Below are 24,075 nucleotides of genomic sequence, written 5' to 3'. Positions count from 1 at the left end.
TGTCAATTAATGACACATTTTGTTCGATTTGTGGTATTAATCACCTTTCCGATATTTACGATGTCAAATATGAATTTCATGATGAATTTTTTTCACAAAATCTTTCATAAACTCGAAACTATATGTTCTTGAGTCAATAATTCGATTTTATAGTTGTTATTTGGTTAATTGTTTAATAAGGACCACAAGTTTGGTTGTTGTTGCTAACTTTTGTCGTACTTTTGAAAATTTGTCTTGAAAATTTGATTCCAAAATTTTCGAAACTTTAATGTTCATTCCTAAATTTTGATTTTCGTTTTTGTAACTTAGTTTAATTAACTAAGGAGGCTACTATCCGGAGTTGGTAAAGACATGTATCATCTTGAATCAAGATTTCATTTTTAAGATGTCCAAAATCTTTTGAAATTTCATCTCAAAATGGATAATTTTAAATTTGCTCTCAAATATGACTTAATTATTTCTCGGTACTTAGTCCTTGTTGACGTAGTATTGTGTTGATTCAAATGCTGTCTGACAATGTTAGGTATGTCTTAAAATTTGAATATTTCGTTTTAAAGTTTTCTTGATTCAATTGAGTAAATAGGACTTCAATTTTGTGAATAATGATATGCATTGCTTTAATTTGAGAATTTTATCTCAAAATTTTGCCAATTTTTTTTTTTTTATATACATACCATAGTGTGTATGATTAAATTTTAAATCTTCGTATTCTTGTTTCGTAGTATTGCAATCTTTGTTAATAAAGACGTGTGTTGTTTTACTGATATACTCCATGTGTTAATGCTTAGTTTGCCTTGTGGGTTATATAGTCGTGATGAGTAAAGACGCGTAGGTATATATGGTTGTGTTGGAGAGGATGTGAAACGGGCGTGAGTCGATGAGCTATGAGGATAAAGAGTGCTAATAATGTGTGATGAGTGAGTGTTGCATCTTGAGAGTTATGAATGGGAAACACGTGTTTTATTGGGATTAAGGCCAATTTGATTAATTGAGGTAAGTTTGAGTCAAGTAGAGAGGTACATATAGGATGTCGTGAGTAGTAAGTCATGTGATGAATACGAATTCTATTGGTTGAAACCTTGAATGATGTGTTGGAGATTGAATTGAGTTTGTTTAAGTAGTAGTGTAAGTATTGTGAGTGAAGGAATAGTGAATGGAAATGAGTTGTTTACGAGTATATGTTAACAATGCAGAATATAAAACTTAGAGATATAAGGACGTGACGTGATTATTGGCTCTAGAGGAAGGAACATTTCATGCTAGGGAATGAGATTATACGACCAAAGAAGTATTATTTGTGATCCAAAGTTATGGGTGTGTTTAGTAGATTAAAATGAGAAGTCAAGTTGTGATTTTGTGTATGATTCATGTTTGGAAATTAGGAGTAAAGGAAAGTGGCTTTAGCTTGTGTAAGGTGTCTTGAATTAAGTAAGATGATAGTATGAAGTAATTTGTGGATAATGGGTGAGGTGTAATCTAGGTTGAACATTTGTTAAGTGTTTGAACTTATGGATAGTGAAAGCGGTTTGAGTTGCATGTTGAGGGATGTTGTTATTGAACATGACTTGGAAAATTTAGTTAATAAATAATTGGGATATGTGATAGTGGGATTTGTATTACCAAGTTCGGTTTTCGCGGCGATGAGAGTAAGAGTGTGACATGAAATACTTGAGGACTCAGTCATATTGTTGAGGTAGTTAATCATTCATGTTATATAGAGTATAATCGTTTAATTAAGTGTATACGCATGAAGTGTGAAAGTGGTTATGTGGGAATCTGACCCTATGAGTGGCAGTGTAGATGTTGTATAGTTGCCTCCCAATGGTCAGGTAGAGCGTATCTGGTATACATCGTGATCGTTTTGTAGTGTCCATTTGGGTGATGATGTTGTTGTTATTCCTTGAGAGTAATGAGTGGTTAAGGGCGTGTCCATGATATGGTATAAGTGTTGTGGCTACCGAGGTGACTATTGTGGTTGTTGATGACGGTATGGCGATACCGTCGCCGGGTATAGGGAGAAAATAGAACGGTTGCGAAAAAAATTATGAAATAGTATGTTTGTGTCGGTAGTGTGTCTCAGATGTTCTATCTTAATTGTGTAATGATGATGGCCATAGGGCCAAGAGTTATGCTTAAATTCGGTTATTTAATGGTGTGCTAGTCACCATCGGAGTCTATTAGCATTTATGTGATGAAATAGGGAAGTTTGGAATCGAGTTGAGAATGAAAACATTCTGCCCCAGGTGACACTCGACCGAGTGCACCATGCACTCGACCGAGTGGCCGCCTACACTCGACCGAGTGGTTTGCTTTTACCCTTATATTGTCAATACTCGACCTAATATTGGGTGTATACCCTTATATCACGGTTTATGTTAGTTGACTCGTGTTGGATGAACATGTGGACCTTACATGAATGATATTTTGTGAATTATTTATGTTTGACCATATTGGGTAGTTTTGCTATTTAAGAGTGAAATTCAAATGAAAGTGGTAATTGACATGTATAATTGGATGACAAGAATGATGTGATAACCTTGTTTGATGCGTGTTAATTGAGATGATTTTATTTTGTTGTGTACATGTAAGATGGAAAGGCAAGTCATATGTCGCCTAGTGGTCATTACATGATAGTGATTGTGGCCTTCCATATAAGCTTAAGTATTAATGATGAATGGGAATATGGAACATGGTTGAGTCACATTATAAGAATTTTACATTAGTTGTTTGTTCCTAGAGTCCGCATAGTTGGTGTTTTGATGTGCATACATGTTAATGTATGAGGATTAACGTGATATAGATACGTAATAATAATCGAGTAATACCCCGTGATAAATACGTATTCATATAACCAACATAAGTTAGAAGTTATCTATGAGATTAGAGTTTCGAACCGTGGATTAGACCTGGCGCTTGACCTTTGGGAGGCTCGTAGGGGTACCCGTGGAGAGACTTCTAGAGAGGTTTCTAGATTGGGATTATAGCAATGGCATAAGACGATACGAGATTTGATAATGGATTTGCAATAGGTAAGAGAGCGGGTTGAACTTGAAATATAGTCATTTGTGGAATTTAGTAACGAGCGTATGAGACCGCAGTTTGAGGTTTGATAGTCGAACTTCGGGACGAAGTTCTCTTTTAGGGGGAGTAGATGTAATAATTCGGAAATTTAGGAAAGAGAAAGTACATAATGTGAGAAAGTAGTGAGAATTGAGTGAAGAACTTTGGGATGAGTGTGATGTTTAGAAAGAGCGTGTACGGTTGATAAACATGTGAGGTGCGAGAGAATGCATGAGATTTGAGGAAATGAGAGAGTGAGGTGAACTTCGGGGACGAAGTTCTTTTTAAGGGGGAAGATTGTAATACTCCGTATTTATATTTTTATATAATAATATTGTATTTATACGAGTTATGTTTGAGACGGAATAATAAAATAATAATAATTATTATTATAGGATGGTAATGATGATGATAATAATAATAATAATAAGTGGTAATAATAATAATACGCAATACGATGCATGTATACGTATCCGCATACTACCTTATGTATATATACCCTCACCTTATATACTCCACGCTTATCCACTCATCACCCTTATCCACTAAAAATCTCAACACAATCCTCACCCACCAAATTTTAAAGAGAAAAGAGAGAAAGAGAGAAAGGAAGAGAAAGTGGAGATTTTGCCCTCCGCCTCAAGATCGTAAGGTAAAACCATCTTAAACTTATTTATATATTATTTAATTTATACAGTTGACTCACCCGCGACTTAGACTCACCATGTGACCCACCGTGACCACCATAGGACCACCGTTGACCGCCCAAATGGTGGTTTGACAGAGTATATATAATGGATTATAGTTGTTTTGTGCGACGGTCTTAAGACGGATTTTTAACCCTCTTACCATGACTGACCGGGGTTGGTTTTGGGATGGTTGTGTCGAGGGTAGTGAGGAGAAGCTGTTGGAGTATGTGTCCTCAACAATAGTGCGATCACATTATTGAAACTCATGATAAGAATACGTAAAGCGATGATTCATTTATATATGTCAACTGATCAACATTAATCGGTAATGATTGGCTAACTAGAGTTTGACATTACTGTCGTTTGACGGTGGTGATTAGTTGATCCCTTAAGGTCACACCTAAAGGACGATTCCCTTAATAGATAAATTGATTAATTGTATATTGATACAGATTAATTAATTCCTTAAAATTGAACAATTTATATATGTGAGTAAGAATATATATATCTTATTGTAATTCGATTAAATAAGATTCGTTTTAGTAATTAAAATGTTATATTACTAAAACTTTGTCTATGAAACAATTAAATTAAGAATGATTGGTTAATTATAATTACAATATGTTGTAGATTATATTAACATGACCCATTTTATATACTTGTGATTATGAATTACTAGCCAATTGGTATATGTAATTGAATTAATATATATAATGATATTTAATTGTTAAATATGCATTAATATAATTAATAACATGTTACATGTTACAATTGATATGACAAAATGACAATTGACAAAAATAAAATGGATTCCATTTTACAAAGGGGCACCGGTTTTTATGGGTAATAGGGTGAAATGGTTAATTATTTTTTAATTGTTAAGAAACACCATGATTACCATCTAAGACTAGACTACACCCTAACCCATTTTGAGAAGAACAATTACAAAAGTGGAAGGGCATGCATTGGCTCCTTGTCCACTCCCTCCCACCGGTTTTTCCACCCCCATAATAAGAATAAGAATTGTTCTTATTCTTAGATTATTCATTCTTACATTTGTTTTGAACAACTTCTCTCACATTCTCTCTTCTCTCTAAAATTAGTTTTAGACTTATAACTGTTCTAAGATCTAATTAATTTAGATTACTAAAGTAGTAATAAGAAATAATATTAGATTAATTTTAAGGCTTATAATAATCATATCTAGTAAATATATTATTAGATTTAAGGGATAGTCCTGGTGCAATCGAGAGGAGAATCTCTACTTTGGGATTTTGGAAGATCATCCATAAACTTGTAGCTCAAGAACAAGTGTAGGAAGGAGTCCTCACTTGTGCCCTAATTCCGATTTCTACAATGTAAGGAACATTGTTCTTACTCTTCTTTTTATTTTATGTTATGCATGCACTAGATCATTATCTAAATCAATGAGTAATTTAGATCTATAATTAAAATGAGTTTATTTGGAGGGTTTAGAATCCTTTCAGAGGCTAGTGATGGTCTTGAGTGGTGGGTAGGGTGGCTGTGGCGGTCGGAAATCGAATCTAAAAGGGGGTGTACAGATTGTTTTGTCTTGGTTGTGTTTGTTGTTGTTGTTTGTTGTTGGCGGCTGTGGTGGTGGTTTGTCGTGGTGGTTGGGCTCGGACCAGAAGGTGGCGACTGGTGGAGGGTCAGGTAGGGACCACCATGGTGGTGGTAGCTCACGGTGGGGGGCTGTGGTGGCTGGTTATTGTTGGTGTCGTGTGTGTTTGTTGGGGGTGGCCGTGAAGGCTGTTGCTGGCCGTGACCACCACGGCTAGTGGTGGTGGTCCATGGTGGCAGCGGCAGGTGGTGGCCGGGGTCGGGGTAGTCGGGTGTCGGGATGTGAATAACTTTAAGACGGGTTTCTATTTAATTAATTAACTCGTATTTAATTTAATTTAATTAGATTAGTTAGTAATTATATTTAATTATCGTAATTAGGTGTCGATTTTACGGAGGAGCGCATTTATATCAGTTTGCTTGCTTATTTGACGGGATTGCTAAAAGGTAGGTTTAACCTACTGAGTTCGATAATGTGTTTAATTGTTAAATTAGTCGTTTGTCATTTAATTGCATTAGATAAGTCTGTAATTGGCATGTAATACGGTATCTTGCATATTTGTGTTAGTTTATATGTCGGAGGTCATGATTGGTTATTTGTTTGTTGTGGAGACGGAAGGCGGTTGGGAGACCGTCTTCCGCTTGAGTCGCCTCTTGGAGTTTTCCGCTCCAAGAGGGATGTGCACATTAATGACTTGAGTTTGGAGGGACGCGTGTGGTGAGGCACGACGTCTGGCAGGGGACCCGAGTCGCTCTTGGGCCCGGTACCACCGACGTGTTCGGAGTATCTTGTGTGAGTATGGTGTCGTGGACGTGTTCCTGGCACCAATGGTTTTGGGTACGTCTGGGCGTGTCCCGGTACCGGCGTGATGGTTGGATAATTGTGTGTCATTCATATCATGGTCATGTTTTTGACTCACACACTTGAGTCGTGTCACACTTTATTTATCGTTACTGAAGTGTGTGTGTCTGTGTAATTGTCACCTATCTCTTTTGGGGTGGCCTGTGTCGATCCATATGATATCTTTTGGTCATATGGGGAGCAGGTTAAGTACAGGTTGTTTGGATAGCACGCGGGAGACGGAACGATCTTGTTGAGTCACGAGACGAGTCTAGTTAATTAGAAGAGTATAGATGTCATGAGTTGTACTTTCAATTCATTCATTCGTTTACGTTTATGTAATCATTAAACATTACATTAATAAATGTTCTTGATTGAAGTTTTGAAACACTACCTCGGGAAACCGAGATGGTAACGCTCCAATTATCTTGGCCGGATAGTTGGGGTGTTACAAAAAGTGCATGGGATGGGTTAATCATGCACACACAACTTGAGTTTTGAATCAGTAGTTCCCATGACGCAAATGTTATGGGAGGTGAATATCTCTACGTAGCTCTCTCACAAAATCTGGCGTCAACCTCCGTAATCTCATGCCTCACTCACGCCTTGAACCTGATTTGCTTATATTCGAGCTCAACTATCACATCTCGGACGCGCCTTGCTGCCTTCTACCTTCATTTTTCGTCATCTTCTTTGCTTCCACTTCCTTTCGCCCTTTCTTCAACCTTTCACCGATATCTTTCGAACTCGGGAACGTATATACAATTTCGACTTATCAGTTTACACATCGTCATCCAGTATCATAATCAAAATTATTTTGACATGAATATGGAGTTTGGACTTTAGACACCACTGTCCAACTTTCGATAATTTATATGCGTATAAAATTAGATGAGATTTATCATTCTTAATGAAACTGCCATAGACCATTTCTTACCCATATTTTCACCAATATGGTTGCATAACACATTTGTGTTTACACATATCTTTCCCTAGCACAAAATAAAATCAAAAGACTTGTACTCCTGCAAAATAAAAATATAGAACTATGATGAGTAATAAAATATACCATAAGATCAACCCTTTGAAAAACACAAGTACTCCTACAATATAAATACAAAACTATAGGAGTAAAACATACCATAAGATCAACCTGTTAAAACTTGCTTTGTTGATAGTCGTAAATCAGAATGTATAAACTACATTGAAAATGGACAATGTTTTAGTAAATTGAGCCTTCAAAAGGCAAAACAAAAATCAAAACAAATTTGTAACCAAACACAATCAATTATAGTCAGATTCAAAAGGAAAAATAGCATATAACGATCGATGACTTTAGAGCACCAACATAGATGATGTTATTTTGATGTGTACAGATGTTTATATAACATTTATAGTGTTTGGAGTCGAGATGTGTACGGATGTTTGTGAGCATATGATATTTCATTGGAGTAGACAAAGTGTTGGCTTCCTAATGAAATTGAATCACATAGCAATACACCGCAAGTAAAAGAAGAGTCCAAGCTATTTCATCCTACTTCTATCCAAAGATATCTAAGTTTAATTTAATTTATTTAACATAGGTAGGTGTTTAGTTATTTTAACAGTTTAGCGATTCTAATTTTTGTCTTTTATTTATGTATATTTTATTCTAAGTGTTTTACAAAAATTGCAGTCTTATATATATATATATATATATATATATATATATATATATATATATATATATATATATATATATATATATATATATATATATATATATATATCTATTGATGATTGATTGATTGATTGATTTATATATACTAGTTGTTGCAATTTGGACATATCAAAACAGAAGGACACATTATTCATTATATATTCTTAAATGTTGGCCCGAACACAATACCGTCGCGGCTTACTAAACAAACGTTTTGAAACATAATAGAGCCGCGTATGACATATCAAAACAGAACTACACATTATTCATCATATATATTCTTAAATGTTGGCCCGAACACAATACTATCATGGCTTAATAAACAAATGTTATGAAACATAATATAGCCGCGTATGAGCAAACAAAATAAATTTGGGATAACATTTCTTTTTTTTGTCATTAAGAAAAAGATTGCTCGTTTAAACTACAGCTCTCGCAATAGCATGAGCAATCCTATTAAGACTTCTAGGACAATGACTAAGAGAGAAACAGTGACAATCAATAGCTAAGGAGGAGATAGAATGGATAATATTGGCGGAGTCATGGGTGATGTCGCCAATGCCATTGACTTGAAGGGCTAGGTTTAAGCAATCCGTGGTAGCATCAATGTGCTTATATCCTTGAGAAAACGCATCAGAAATTGCATGCCTTGAAGCCATTGCTTCAGCTTGAAAGGGTGACTGTGTCCAGAACGCCGATTGTCCCTGGTGGAAGACGGTTCCAGTTTTGTCAAGAAAGATCCATCCAGCAGTGGCCTTGAGGTTTGTCCTCCAGGAAGCATCACATTTGATCCGTATATGATCAGAACAAAGATCAGTTCCAACAAGCACGTGTGGAAAATGATTTCTGATTTTGAAATCATCATCAACATCAGACAAATCCCCATGGAAGGAGAGAGCTAAGCTTTTCGCCCTTTGATCTTCAGCCCAAATATTGTTACAAGCATCAACATCCAGTTGCTTGAACAGAGTGTAGAAATCAGTGGAGGACTCACGAAAAAGAGCATTGTTACGAAAGCACCATATTCGCCAAAGAGTGCTAACAAAAACCGAAACATCAGTAGTGAAATTCTTATTTTTCTTGAAAAAGGAAAGCCAGTTGATAATCCAATTCTGGATTGAGAGATTGTTGCCCATATTACTACGGATCCCAAGGGGGGAAGCAAACCATATGCGAGAAACACAGTTGCAATCTCGGAAAATATGGCTCATGGACTCCACTTGTGAATTCTCAGAAAAACAGAGCTGACATCGATAATTCCAATTAAGGCCCCTTCGCATAGCTTCCTCGCCATTTGGAAGAGAATTGGAGAGAATTTTCCATAAAAAAACCCTCCACTTACCGGTAATAGGGAGAGAGACCAAAGATCGTTCTTACAAAAAGCGATAGTCAATGGTTCCATCTTGGATAAGTCCATAGCTGTAGCTTTCCTATTCCATAAAACAGAAAATACAGCCTTGTATCCACTTTTCGTGGAATAAATTCCATTCGAATTGAGAGGCCAGTAGACCTTACCAATAACATCCATACAAGGAATAGGAACAGAGCAAATCAGAGGGATGGACTGATCACCACATATAGACTGAACTCGATTAAAATCCCAGTCCCCATTAGGTGTTTGTAGTTGAGAGACACTTATAAAAGGTTTGTTAGCTAAAACATCAGGGGGTAGGGAAAGTAACTGTGCAAGAGAGGAGCCATTAATCCACTTGTCTCTCCAAACATCGAGTGCCGAGGGGAAACCTACTTGCCAAGCTAGGCTTCCTTTAAGCAACTCAAGTCCCCATAAAATCCCTCGGCCACCCCAAGTTAAAGAGCCTTTGCTACGCAAATCATCATCCAAAATTGTATCCTTTGAAATTCGGTACTTAGTTCCCAAGACACGACTAAGAAGCCCCTCAGGCTGTTGAAAAATACGCTAACCCACCTTTGCTAAGAGACTCTGATTTAAACAACCAATATTTCGAATTCCTATACCACCAAGTTCCTTAGAGCCCTGGGTAAATAATTTACTACTCCAGTGAGGACTATTTCCATTGCAAGTTCCTCCCCACCATAACCGTGAGATCAAAGAATCTATCCTAGAGCTCACACTTACCGGCATTTTAAATGCAGATAGAGAAAAAACAGAAAGTGAGGAAGAACGGAGCGAATAAGTGTAAGTCTACCAGCCGAAGATAAGTAAACATTATTCCAGCTTAAGATTCTCCTTCAAACCTTCTCAGATATTAAGGCAAAAACTTCCCTTTTACTCGTCCCAAAAACAGTTGGAAGACCCAGATATAATCCCATATCCTTATTTCCCCTAACCTTTTGAATTTTGAGACTCTTCCAAATAGTCCTTAAAGTACAATTAGGGCTAAAAGTGATAGCTGATTTATTCTCATTAATACGTTGCCCTGAGACTTGGCAATATATATAAGTTCAGGATACCTTGAAGGGTAAGACAATTCTAAATATTAGCCGTCATGAAAAAAATAGAATCATCCGCAAAAAGAAGGTGTGAGATAGGCGGGCTACTTCTGGAAACCTTAATGCCCGTAAGATGTTTGTCATCTTCAGCATGAAGTAATAATTGCGATAATACTTCAGTGCATAAGGCAAATAAATAAGGAGACAAAGGATCTCCCTGTCGAATACCAGCTCTAGGATGAAACGGTTTGCCAGCAGCTCCATTAATAAGAATTTCATAGGACACAGTTTGGACACAATTCATGATTAGCTGTGAGATTCGTTGAGGAAAACCCATATATAGCATGGTAGCCTGAAGAAAATGCCACTTAATTCTGTAATAGGCCTTGCTCATATCGACTTTAAAGGCCAAGAGTCCTTGCTTCCCCTTGGATTTTCGTGAGATGTGCTAAAAAAGTTCGTGTGAGATCAAGATATTATCACTAATATTTCTCCCAGGGATAAAACCATTTTGATATTCTCCAACGAAGAGAGGCATAAGTTTCTTGAGCCTATTAGAGATACACTTTGTGACAATCTTCATTATAACGTTGCAAATCCTCAACTTTCTCAGGGCAGATCGTTTTTGGAATAAGAGCAATAAAAGTACGGTTAAATTCTTTCAAAACATTGCCAGAATTAAGGATGGATAAAACTGCCTCAGAGACTTCATTTTTAATACGATACCAATATTTTTGGAAAAATAAAGCAGGAACTCCATCCGGACCCTATGTGACTTAGTGGCGCCCATTTGAAAGACAATGAGAGGACCTCCTTTCTTTTCTTGTGTGAAAGGTCTATCTAAAGAATCCGTCTGATCGTGATCTAACTTAGACTTAATCTTCTCAAAGACCCGGTGATGATTACCAATATATTCTTCAAAAGGCTCATGCACTGTAGAAGACTCGAAGATGGACATAAAATATTGTTCAAAAGTAATGGCAATATTTTTTGTTTCACTCATAATGATATAAAAGGGCCTTATACTCAAAACTAGGAGTGATATCATAATGATATAAAAGGGCCTTATACTCAAAACTAGGAGTGATATCGAGACGAGACATATCTTAAGCAGCTCAAGCAAGGTTGGGTCAAAGCTAGGGGTGTTAATGAGACGAGACAGCTCGCGAGCAACTCGAGATCGGCTCGGCAAAAGCTCGGTCAAAGCTCGGCTCGTGCGAGATCGGCTCGAGAGCTTAACGAGTCAAGCCGAGCAAACGTTGGCTCAGCTCGAAAAGCTCGTGAGCGGCTCGAACTTGTGTGATTATATAAGATATTGCTCATATTTTATCAAAATATTTTATTATGATTATATCTTTGTATCACGTATATCAAATGTCTCACTGATTTGTCAAATATTTTACATTGAATCTTCGAGCCTTGTTATTGAAAATATCGGAAGAAAAAAAATCAAAAAATTAACCATTATATATAAGCTCGATTTGAGCTCGAGTTTGGCTCGAGCTCGCGTTAAAGCTCGCAAGCTTGATATCGAGCACATTTTCTAAAAGCTCGGGTAAGCTCGAAATCGGCTCGAGATCGAGTTTTAGTTCTTGAGCACAAGCCAAGCAAGGCCACGCTCGGGCTCGACTCGGCTCGTTAGCACCCCTAGTCAAAGCATGGCTCGAGAACTTAGCGTGAATTTGTGTTGTTAGGTGATATATTGCTTTTATTTTATTAAAGTATTTTATCATGATTATATCTTTGTATCCATGTCAGATGTTCTCATTGATTTGTCCAATGTTTTTAATATATAATTTTCCACTCTTGTTACTGAAGGTATCAAAAGAAAAAAAAACATTTAGCAAGATTAAACTCTCGAGACCAGGTTCGAGTTTTCCTTCATGAGCACAAGACAAGAAAGGTCAAGCTCATAATCGGTTCGGATCTGCTTTACCTCTACCTACAACCTTTCGACTAGCTAATGTCCTTCAATTGCAAGGTGGGCATTTCCGCATTTGTTACACACTCATGCTAGTCGTGAGTGTCAGAATATTTCAAGATCGCAAACTACTCCAAAATATGGAATATTGGTAACAAGACAAAATAGCAAAGTTAATATTATTTCATATTGTATATGCAAATTGTGGCACCACATGAAACGAACAAAAAAAAAAAACAAAAGAATAGAAAAAATGAAATAATACACGGACAAATAATTACAAGAAGTAAAATTCATCGTCGCTACATGTTATTTGGGATTGCCATTGTTTGCGTACTTGTTGGGATTGCCATTGTTGGCATGCTTGTTGAAAGGCCAAAGATTGACAAGTCGCTCTAGAACAGCAGCGCTTTTGGAGAAGTAACCGGTGAAGCCAATGGGAGTAATTGGGGGTGGGAAATCTTCAGCAGGCATTGCAAATGGGTGTACCATCTCTTCCATCTTCTCCAAGGTTAAACATGATCCTATTTCTTGCATTCTCTCTGGCCCCATTATTGGCAGTGTGTGCTCTTGATGCATCCAATTCCCCTCATTATTTCTCTGCAAGCGTAGATAGAAAGGGAGACTTTCATGTCAAAAAATAAAGGAAGAGACTTGTGTATATAAAGCATCTAGTATGTTTTCTTTTTTGACATTTTAAATGTCTCGGACCACTCTCCATTTTACTCGAAATATTATATACTTCCTCCTTTTCTTTGATAGCTTCCTTCCAAAATGATAGATTATTTAAGGAGAATAATGAACAATACAAAAGTAGAGGCAAGAAAAGTAGATGGACTACTTACGTGAGAGAAAAAAAGTTAGACTAAAAAGAGAAAGTGGAAGAAATAAAGAAAGGACCAAAAGGGACGAAATCAAATTAATTGAGGTACATTCTTTTAGTTTAGCCTTCGTAAGATTGATCTACGATCCTTCCTTACTTTAGAAGGAATGGGTATAACACGAACCAAAAAAAAAAAAAAGCAAGTCAAACGACAACCGCAAGTTTTACCTCCAATGGTGAGAGATCAGCACCACGGCTGAACGTCAATTCTATGCGAAACCTTTTCCGATCATCCAAAGCTACCTAGAAGAATATATATACATCTAGAAATTATGCCTTTACATTTGAATATGACGTAAAATAAAATAAACTTGGCGGGTTTCTAAATGGTGGAAGCATGTAGAGAAGGTAAGGATATGAGATGTGAGATGTGAGGACTTCTAACTAGCTACCAAGGATAAATGCCATGAACTTATTGTCATTTTCTAGACTTCCTGCTTTTCAAAAAAGAATATTCCATGTTAGGACACTATTAAAGCTAATTTTCTGTTAAAATAACAACTGTTCAACCAAAAGATTACAATTAAAAGGAATTTTGAAAATCATGCTTTATGCTTCTTGCATTCTAACTGCAGCATCCATTATTAGTTCTTTCTCAATCCATTTGTCCAAGAGGAAAGATATACAAGCACAATACTGACCTCTGTGTTCTCAAACATCCTTAACACTATATAGCTCATGTAGTCAAGTTCCTTGGTTTTGAACAACCGCTCTAGAGCACTGAGACAAACAAGGCTCTCCTCTCCTTCTAATGATTCATCCAAGTTACAATACCGAAGGACATTCATCAAGGAGTGAATATGAGATTCCTGCATTTTTAATCAGCACAACTAGTTAGACACTTGACAAAATCATGACCAACATGATAAGTGATAATGGAAAAGGGGAGTGAAATATCAGTTACAAGATAATGAATTACTCTCCCTTCGATTCTCTGATTTGCTATCAAAGTTACCACTTTTCATAATTTTGTAAGAAGATTATGGAAAAAAACGTAACAATTCAGCGTTTCAGATCAATACATAAAAACATAAGAACTTAAGAGTTTCAGATCAAATAGATAGAACATGGGAATATGGGATGTAGACCTATCTCACTCACCGATGTGAAATATAGTCGTGTTTTCACATGTCTTTCTGGTGTCTTTACGTTGGCATATCTGAAATGAAGAACCGGCATCATTTTAGAAAATAAGTTTGTAGGTTAAATTCAAAATCAATTGAAAGAGAATTAATGAGACAAAAATCCAGGTAAGAACTTTGGATCCAGGCGATATTCAGTCTCCTTTTCATCATCATCGTCTTGCTCCATTGACATATCACTAGCAGTGGAAGATCTTCTGATCTCTTCATTTTTGGCCTGTGTTTTTGGCCGATGCTTAGTATCTTCTTTCTCGCTAGATTTAGTACATGGTGAATGCTCGCGCTTCAATTCAGCAACATTGATAGCTTCCTCTCGGGTAAGTCTCAAGTCAATCAAAATCTTACCTAATAAACGTCGAGCTATCTGCATTACAGGAGAAGGCAGTACAGAATACAAATTAACACTAGAGATAAATATCCAGATGGTGGTACATATTCCTGTTTATGCAGGAGACGTAGTAAAAAGCCAAAAACTAATGACATAGGCGCATTTTTAATACACTAATCTCTATATTGACACACACTCTTATTTTAAAAAATAAAATAAAATGCTCATTTACTTCTAAATCTTCAACATCTTATCTTTAAATGGAGAATGTGTTGCATGCCATTGCCAGCAGCATGTAAAAGTATTTCTTATTTCTTAACAAGAGAAACCAATCTCACACACCAACTCTTCTAGTCAGGCATTAATTTACTAGGCTTTTTAAGCTGATGGGGTCTCGAAAACTCAAGTAAAAAGAGTACTTCTTACAGGGGGTTATGTACTTACAACTAGTGCGTAACAAGATTTTACCTTTGAACCAATTATCAATTTCTGTTTAGGATTTATCCCATACTCATTTGGGATAACGCCATCTGCAAGCAACTGAAACCACAAAGTTGCACACGTCAGATCAGATAGGACTCATTTATTCTCAGAAAAATAGAGAATACTAAAAAAGTAACATGTTAAGGGAATATCATTCAAGTACTCGGAATGGCTATTATACAGACTATCGACATTACATTTGATACTTATACACCTGCTTCATAAACTCTTATACCATATACCAGTTATAAACTACTTCCTCTGTTCCATGAGTTTCTTATGTATATCTTTGCTTTTGCTCAAATATAAAGGTGGAGCAGAACATGTACTGTGTACCATGGTTTTTCACAAGATAAATAACCCCATATACCCTCACCCTCCTCTCACCAACATTTTTGCACCTTAGAACCACTTGGAAGAAGTAGTAGTAGGGGTAGTGATGTTCAGGTGGTTGCAAGAATGGGGTGATGCTGGTTCGGGGATTGGTGGTTGTGAGGTGGGGGTTGGGGGTTAGGTACGAGGCAGGACATATGATTTTATAAAGATGTCTTATAGTCATAACTTATAACTTGCCATTTATAGAAACGTATACAATTAAATGAAACTACCCAAAACGCAAAACGTATAGTAGCCAATGGTACAGAGGAAGTAATTTACTTGGACTCAGTTAGAAGTATCGAACATGGCTACGAACCCAAGTTACATACTCTCCTATTTATGAAAATTCCTCAAATTCCTCCTGCTTTGGCTCATAACGAAGTGTGTAAAAGTAAGGGTATGTGAGGTCGACAGGTCGTAACTCGTAAGCTAACAAGAGTAACATAGATTATAATGCAATTCGTAAAGGCATTATTATTTTGGACGGAAGAGACACACTTCCTCAACATAATTAGAGCAGAACACTGTTTCCACTGTCAGGGAATTTATGGAAAGAAGTTAACAGGAAAAAAAAAATACTCACTGTAATAGAAGTTTGTATACCAATAGATAGATACACTCATTTGGAGACACAACATACCTGGGCAACTTTAAACAGCTCATTCAAGCCTTCAAGATTTAGATGAGAATTGTGTAGAAGATCATATCTGTCAAACGAAGGATCAATCATCAGAATTTTATGGAGGAACACCCGAACATGAGACACCAAACATTAGCAAGTAATAGAGAATTAACTTTTAGACAGAAACTTTAGGAATGATAACTATAAAGCACAGATTCTCAGATGGAAATCTATGGGAAAAGTAGCACGCTTATCACAGTATCACCATTTACATCATCAAACTTGAGGAGGATCTCTTTAGATTCCCCAGCAGTAAAACAAGCAGAATTTCTAATAATAAAAGCTCACTAGTAGTGAATCCTTCGCAATACTGGAAACATGTATAAAACACACTAATACCCAGGCGAATAAAATATCAAAGCCAAATCCCTACCCTGTTTATAGGTGGAAGGAGGGATGCAAAATTCAACAAGGCATGAATACTTATTTCTGTCCTATTTTCAAACCTGGTGGAAGTAGAATCTGATAGATGAACCATCTCAACCAAAACCTTAAGGTGATGGTTGATGCCCAACTATTATAATTATTCCTATTACGCTCCCTCACTCAAATGCCCATTGGGTTTGAAGAGTGGTTTGTTGTGCACCGGCTCCCTCGTACCGTGTGCTGGAATTCCACTTCGAGAGTTTTGAGGAGTTTTGAGGTTGCCAGGATTCGAACCCGTGACCAAAGGTCACGATGGCTCTGATACCATGATAGATGAACCATCTCAACCAAACAGAGCCAATGTGACCGAAGGTCACGGGTTCAAATCCTCGCAGCCTCAATAACTCACGAAGTGGAAATTCAGCACATGGTATGAGGGGGTCTGTGCACTAACCACTCTTTGAGCCTAATGGACACTCGAGTGAGGGGGCGTGATAAGAAATAAATATAATTATTGGACCTCAACCATCACCTTAAGGTTTTGGTTGAGATGGTTCATTTATCATGGTATCATTGCAATTGAAAGCTGGTTAATGTAATAAGAGAACTTGGGATATTTCATTGGTCTCAGACCTTTTTTTATAGGGCAATAAACCGTTCAAATGTTTACAAAATAATTAATGTTCTCCATGTGCGGTAAATTTGATGAAGGGTTGCCAGGATATACTCAACCCCAAACGAATTGCGAATCAATTCAAACATATTCTATCATGGCACTTTCTCAAAATCTATATATATATCACACACTAGTTTCTTATAGAGTCATTATTGGTGGTACTCATGACCTTAGTTTGATTCTCTTCGGCATAAACTTTGCCATAGGTCCCTCTATGGCAAAATCTATATATAACTACTCTAGTAAGAGTAAATGTTATGTACTTATCTATTCCTATGAATTCCGCAACATTGTTTTGATCACAAGTCTAGGGATGGCAATGGATAGGATCCTATAAGATCCAGATCCGGTCCATATCTACAGGATCTGAAATTCCCATATCCATATCCGGATCCGCAGGATTTGGACTAGGATCAGGATCTATCCCATATCCTTTTGATAGTAAAAGAAAACTCCGTCTTAAAATATGAAAATATTAATTTTTGGATTTTGTTGCGACGTAACATAATATTTTTCTCTGTTAGATACAAATAATAAAGTTAAAATTTTAAAAACATAAAAATAAAGTCTAATGATATTATAATAACACGAAAAAAGTTTTTTTTTTTTTTAATCAAAGAATGTTAATTAGAAAAAAAATCATGGTTTGATTTATGAAAAAAATATTAAAAAAACAAAGCATAAAGTTTTACTATTTATTTAACTTAACTTACTGTTCGGGAAAATGAAATAAAAATGGATCTAAGGGTAGGATCTGGATCTCGACCATACGATCCATATCCTTATCCACTGGATCTAAAATATTGCGATCCATGTCCGGTCCGTAGGATATGGATCCTAAGATGTGGGCGGATCTGGACAGGATCTGGATTCCATTGCGATCCCTAATCACAACCCAAGAGAAATGCTATAGTTCATAAGAACAAATTCTAGTCAACTATCCATGAGGCCCTTAATTTCAAAAGGCATACATGGAGTTCACAAATCATTGTGAGTGTGCAAAGAGAAGGAATCCAAGGAAAATGACGAAGCTTGGTTCTTGTATTGTATTATCATTTGTATCTCTTACCATTGTATTGTTAATTTCACAGATATTAGTTTCGCTTCACTAAAATATTTTTTTGATTACTCATCCAAAGTTTTGAATATTTTTTTGCTATGTATTTTTATTTCTTAATTTGTTTACTTAACACTTTAATAGTTTTGTTTAATTATTCAATAAACTCTCTTCCAAAAAGGTTTCCACATCTATACAACTTTCTTTTTCACTCCTTTTTTCTTTCAAGATTTGATGCCTTTTCCAGTCCTTCATTCACATTAACTATTTATTTCTACTATTTTCTTCAATCTTTCTAGCGTGTTGTTATTTTGTTTTCTTCTCTTCATTCATTGTTTACTTTATAATCCCCTATATACTAAGAGTAAAAAAACTTGAAAATTTTTCCCTCCAAATTGCACTTACTTAAATAAGGAACAAATGAGATTTTAGTTCATTTACTTCATTAAACTACTATCCTTTCATTAAGGTGCTGTTTGGCCTTGCTTATGGAAAATGACTTTTCCTTTTTAAAAGGAGTTTATTCAGAAGTTATTTTTCGGAAAAATTTTAGTTATTTGGCCATAGTTTTGTAAAAGTGGTTTTTCACAAAATTTATATGTTTGGCCTAACTACTTTAATACAACTTTTGTTTGTTTATTTGGTTCTTTATGTAAAAAGTAGAAGTAGAAGTAGCAAATATCTACTTCTCCTTTTGGGGGTGAATAATTAATTTTTGACTTCTCAAAAGCACTTTTAAAATTCTCTAATTTACCATGTTTGGCCAAGCTAATACTTTTTCAATTACAAAAGCACTTTTTAAGCTTGGCCAAACAGCACCTAAATTATAATAATTTCATTAAACTCTAAACCATCTTTTACTTAAAGGAAAATAAAATTGGTAAAAACTATAAACTAAAAATTGTAAACCATCCACTGACATTATTCTTTACTGACATTATTCTTTGTTACTCTGATACTTCACTTAGTTGTCGTATTCCGTATCCGTGATACTTCACTTAGTTGTCGTATTCCGTATCCGTTACGTATTTTGTCGGATACGATACGACACTTTGATACTTTATTTTAGACCAAAATATTGAAAATTTCGCACAAAATAGCCGTATCAGATACTCTGATACACGAGTAAACAAGTATGAGTAACATAGACGTTATTATTAGCAAAATGACTCGACGCATACTTACTTCATATAAAACAAAAACATAAATTTATATTATTAGCTTTGTGACCAAAAAATTCGTTAAAAGAATTTGTGAAAATTTATAAAATGAAATCATTAGTTTTGAGTTTCTAGAAAATATTTTCATAGAACACACGTTTTATGACTTCAATTGTCATGATTAGTTTTTTGATCAAATTTGTTTTCTCAATCAAAATATAATGAGGCGAAATACGAAAAAATCCACGTGGTTCCAATATAAATTTGTAAGTAATACACTAAAAGTAAAAACGTTATATATATCGTTACAAATTTGCAATGCGCGGGATCTAGACTAGTTCATAGTAACCAACACCAAATCATTTTAGACCAAGACTTTGCTGCTGTTGTATTATATTAGGGTCAGTTTAATGCAACAACTCCCAAGGATTAGCGTCTCACTCACGTATGATGCACAGATATTCACAAGTATATCTAGAAGCACTTTTTCTAAGAATAAGTACTCAAGTAGAGCTCTTCACTACGAATGGACTGACACATCTAAGATACAAACCTAGTTGTTAAATGTTGCACAAGATATAAAGGTGACTGAATGAAACAAAAAAAATAAAAATAAAAACATGCTCATTCAAGTTGAATCCTCAATTTCTAATCATAACATGGTACTTACTTGCACGAGTCATATACATCTGGTATCTGAGTAATGTCATATCTCCTGCGAGAAGCTCAAGGTGTCATTGAACTATGATGAGAAGTTAATGACAGAAAATTTGTCATTGTTAAGAAAGAGTTAACTAGAACATCACATGCCAATACTTAAGGAGTTCAAGCTCCTTGTACATGTTCCTAACTATCTAGCATTAAACAGTAAGCAAGCAACGTAGCCAGTTAACTCTATAGGCTCTACCTCAAGTTGCAGATGCAGAAACTTACTCTTTCCGTTCATTATACAAGTCTCGTTCTAGTTTTCTCCATCGAGCATACATAAGAAGAAATCCTTCACTGCCACAAGGCAATCCAGCGGCTATCCTATCCACATCAATATTGGTCTTTCCCAGAGCTTTAGCTTGGTCATATGGGGGTATCACATCATATGAGCTTGTCTTTATAAGTTTTTCATCTTCATCTTTTGCTAGCAACCTCACTTGTTCAGTAACCTTCTTAGTTAGATCCACCTGATAAAAGAGACCAATGAATAACGAGATAGTGAACAAAAAAGGTAAGTCCTTACGCTGAGTCGCCGATTCAGTAAATACACTCATAACTAAACACAACATAGAAATTTTTTCTAAATTTTCTTTCCTCTTCATGGGAGTGTATAAACTAATACATCCGAGTCTGTGTACCAATGATGGTTAAGATGGTCAAGATACTGGCAGGCTCCTATCTTTATCAGCCCTTTCTAGGAGATGGCCATCTAAGAGATCCAACAAACAATTTGGTTACAAATTAAAGGGTGTTGTCAACAATTTTTCCTATTCCAAATACAAAATGGCTAAGAGAAATTGGACCCATATGAAATCAACAATTTCATTGATGAAGATTTTTAAAAAAATAATGGAGGTTTCTAATACTGAAGTCGAAAACCTAGACAGCCAATACCTAGATCTGGCAAAACGGGTCAACATGTCGGGTTCGGGTCGAGCCAATTCGGGTCGGGTCAGCTCGAGTCTTTCATTGATTTCGGATTAATTCGGGTCGGGACGGATCATTTTGGGTTTCGGGTTTGTTGGTTGGGTCTATTTCGAGTCAAGCGGGTCGGGTTGTTTTGGGTCGGGTCATTTTTGAGTCAATGAATATTAGAGAAATAGCCATTTCAAGTCTTTTCGGTTCAATTAGAGTTATATTTTGTCGGGTCATTTTCGGGTTTGGTGCTTTCAGATCGGGTCATTTTTGGGTCGGGCCAGCTACGGGTCAAGAAGCTCGGGTCATGGTCGGGTCGGGTCAATTCGGGTTTTCGGGTGACATTCGGATGATGTAGTTCGGGTCTCGGGTCAGTCTTTTCGGGTCGGGTCACTTCGGGTCGGGTTGCTTTTGCCAGGTCTACTTGTGAAACTAACACCACATGGAAAGGGGAGGGGCGGGAGAAAGTAAAGACTGTTCACAAATAGCTGAAAAAAATATAAACAGCCAAATCAGATAGGATTTCTGTATACAAATAGTCAAATACCAATTTTGGCAAGAACTCAACGACATTTGGAGGGAGTCCAGCCCCATCAACCATCCACGGAAATTCTGGTGATCCATTGGTATGAGAGGTCAGTGCTCCAGATGTTATAATCTCATTCAACCTCGCCTGAAATGACATTACACAAATAAAGTGCAAAATATACACTTTTCTAAATTAGCTTTCTTTCTTTTACCAACCAGAACATTTCTTACTGATTCACAGGCAAGAAAAATGTACACACAAACACTAGTCTGATGACAGGAGAGAAGTTCAAACTGTTCAATGATGGACAATATTAACACATAGTGTCCACTTCAAGAAGGTAGAAAAACACATGATCACATAATAATATTTGTATATTTGCAAAACAACAGAAAATTAACAGACGAGAACAAAGCCCTTAAATTGGTGAGTTTATACAAATTAATGCTGGACAATGGCAAAAAATAGTGTTCTAACAAAGAAGGCAGAAGCCCACAGAACTGGCCCAAGAATAATTTTTCATAATATAAGAGAAAAAAAGTTACACGAATACAAAAAAAAACGAGTATGCTAAGAACGACTTCCCAAAAATAAATTTCTTATCCACAAGAGAAGACTAAATTAGCTCCAAAAACAAGCAGGATGGTACAACAGAACAACCACATGATCACATGATAATACAACAAGAACATTACCAACTGCCTCAAAATTTTAAATAAATGGCAAGCTTTGGGAGGTATGTATGTAGTCTACGTACCCTTACCTTGTGTTAACAACACAAAGACGTTATTTCCAAACAACCTAAAATGAAAATTGCATCTAAAATTCTAGATTGCATTGAATGACAGCAACTTAACAAAAAGGAAACAAAAACAATTGGTTAGACATTTTGCTTTATTACATCATTATCCAAAACTTAAGAATAATGAGTCTTTGGCTGTATTTAAATTGGAGACTGTACATATGGTAATAAGGATGATAATTAAGGCGGCCAAAGTAGGAGAGTAATCCAAAACAGCCACATAGACATATACAGAGTAGTACTTAGCATGGTGAACAGAGATTAAAAACTACAACTAAGCTTTTAATAAAAGATAACCTTTGCTTCTTCCATTTCAGTGCTAGCGTTAGCAAGTCCGTCTAACATTGAAGAATCTTTGCTAACAAGTGAAACCTGCACCAAGGTCAACGTCACTTTGACATAGACACACATCTACCATATTGAAAGATTGGTGAGGAAGACAATACAACTTACGAGAATTGGAGTCAACTGCCCTTCCAAGTCAAGAAGACCCTTGGCAAATGCTGCTGCTGACATCTGCCAATCGCATTCGAAAGTTGGTATAAGGATTACATTACATACAGGAGAACAGGAAACGCTACTTCATTAAAAATATACATATTAAAAGATAGAAGAAAATAAAGCACAAGAGGCTGACCAAAAAAAAAACAAAAACAAATAGAGGATAGGTAAAAAATTACCTGCACACGCCCTTCATCAGAGCTGTATATCTTAAGATCATGGCGATATGTACTGTGAAGACGTAGAAGGCCTGTGCCTTCACCTGAAAGTAAAAGAAACAGTTTTGATGTTAAAAAAATCAATTAAAAGATAAGTACAGTAAGAAATCGAAAGCTCCCAGTCAAAAGTAGGGGAAATGAAACTTGTTAAAAAGGAAAGGGCAGTTAAAGGCACCAAGTTTGAGCAATTGGATAAGGCCCCATTGATAATTAAATAACAAAAAAACAATTCCATAGCATCTATCAGAGAATAAATATAGAGGAAATAAGATCCAGCGGCTAGATCAGAAAGATGATCAACGTGATTGCAAGCTACACATTGCAGCCAGTAGGCTGGCTACGAGTTAAACAATGACGTTATTTCTACCTCGCTATCCTGGCTGAACTATAAACATGAGAGGAAAAAAAAAAACAAGTTTAAGACTCGGGTGAAGAAAAGTGCTATGCCTATCAAGTTACTCGCCATCATAAGCATGGGAATCAACAGAATGGTTGACAAGCTGAAGAGAAGAGAGAACAACATCAAGACCCTAGAGCCTCACTTACCCACCCCACCAAATGACATGGCAAAGTGCGCAGCGCACAAATAGTTTACTTCCGGATGACCCATAATGAGAGAGCAAAACAAATAGAATAACAGGAGGACAACGCACATATGTGACATTTGTAAGTGGTATATTGTATAGCAACCATGGTATTAAATTACAGAAACAGTTGCCACTTACTAGAGCAGGTGGTTGGGAGTTGGTTTTCAATCGGGGTTAAGGCAAACATGGTCAACTGGGCTCAGGGTTTTACATATCGATATTACCCTTTGGGCCAGCCAATTCGGTCCAAATCAAAATTTTTGACGGATTTCGTGTAGGGAGTTGCCATTAGGTCGAATTTATTAATCTTAGTTTACAACTCTGGAGTTCAATACTTTAATTTAGATTTCAACTGGATCATTAATTCATTATTAAGCTAAATCAATTCCGCGTCATTAGTCGGCCCAGGTCATTATTGGGTTATCCCAGGTGGGGTTTAGTTTGATTCTGAGTGGAA

At 36.3% G+C, this 24,075-nt stretch overlaps 2 protein-coding genes across 4 annotated transcripts in view; both read right to left on the bottom strand.

Moving 5' to 3' along the window:
- Nucleotides 1-8,289: 8,289 nt before the first annotated feature.
- LOC141651802 (uncharacterized) lies at nt 8,290-9,006 on the bottom strand. The gene has a single exon (XM_074459498.1). It carries the CDS (start codon nt 9,004-9,006, stop codon nt 8,290-8,292), a length of 717 nt encoding a protein of 238 aa, XP_074315599.1.
- Nucleotides 9,007-12,370: 3,364 nt separating this feature from the next.
- The window catches only part of LOC141653607 (inositol hexakisphosphate and diphosphoinositol-pentakisphosphate kinase VIP2-like), a 28,208-nt gene continuing 16,503 nt past the window's right edge, over nt 12,371-24,075 (bottom strand). For 2 of the 3 annotated variants that reach the window (XM_074461435.1, XM_074461437.1), the window contains 13 exons: nt 22,993-23,075; nt 22,766-22,828; nt 22,610-22,684; nt 21,529-21,654; nt 20,292-20,533; nt 20,029-20,073; nt 16,058-16,124; nt 15,025-15,096; nt 14,345-14,592; nt 14,188-14,245; nt 13,728-13,895; nt 13,255-13,329; nt 12,371-12,803 (listed from right to left, as the gene is read on the bottom strand). In XM_074461435.1, coding sequence (XP_074317536.1) covers nt 12,513-12,803; nt 13,255-13,329; nt 13,728-13,895; nt 14,188-14,245; nt 14,345-14,592; nt 15,025-15,096; nt 16,058-16,124; nt 20,029-20,073; nt 20,292-20,533; nt 21,529-21,654; nt 22,610-22,684; nt 22,766-22,828; nt 22,993-23,075 — 1,613 coding nt within the window. In that variant the 3' untranslated portion in view covers nt 12,371-12,512. The remainder of the gene's footprint in view (nt 12,804-13,254; nt 13,330-13,727; nt 13,896-14,187; nt 14,246-14,344; nt 14,593-15,024; nt 15,097-16,057; nt 16,125-20,028; nt 20,074-20,291; nt 20,534-21,528; nt 21,655-22,609; nt 22,685-22,765; nt 22,829-22,992; nt 23,076-24,075) is intronic. The other variant, XM_074461436.1, reaches the window with a different exon arrangement.

This window comes from Silene latifolia, chromosome 4 (genome assembly GCF_048544455.1).
Source record: "Silene latifolia isolate original U9 population chromosome 4, ASM4854445v1, whole genome shotgun sequence".
In the NCBI taxonomy this organism is placed as follows: Eukaryota; Viridiplantae; Streptophyta; class Magnoliopsida; order Caryophyllales; family Caryophyllaceae; genus Silene; species Silene latifolia.
The sequence above is the reverse complement of the archived record's forward strand: the minus strand, read 5'-3'. Positions and strand labels throughout refer to the sequence as shown.

What these genes read in the sequence shown, in the direction of transcription:
- LOC141651802 (XM_074459498.1), bottom strand. Translation starts at nt 9,006, where the DNA reads ATGGGCAACAATCTCTCAATCCAGAATTGGATTATCAACTGGCTTTCC.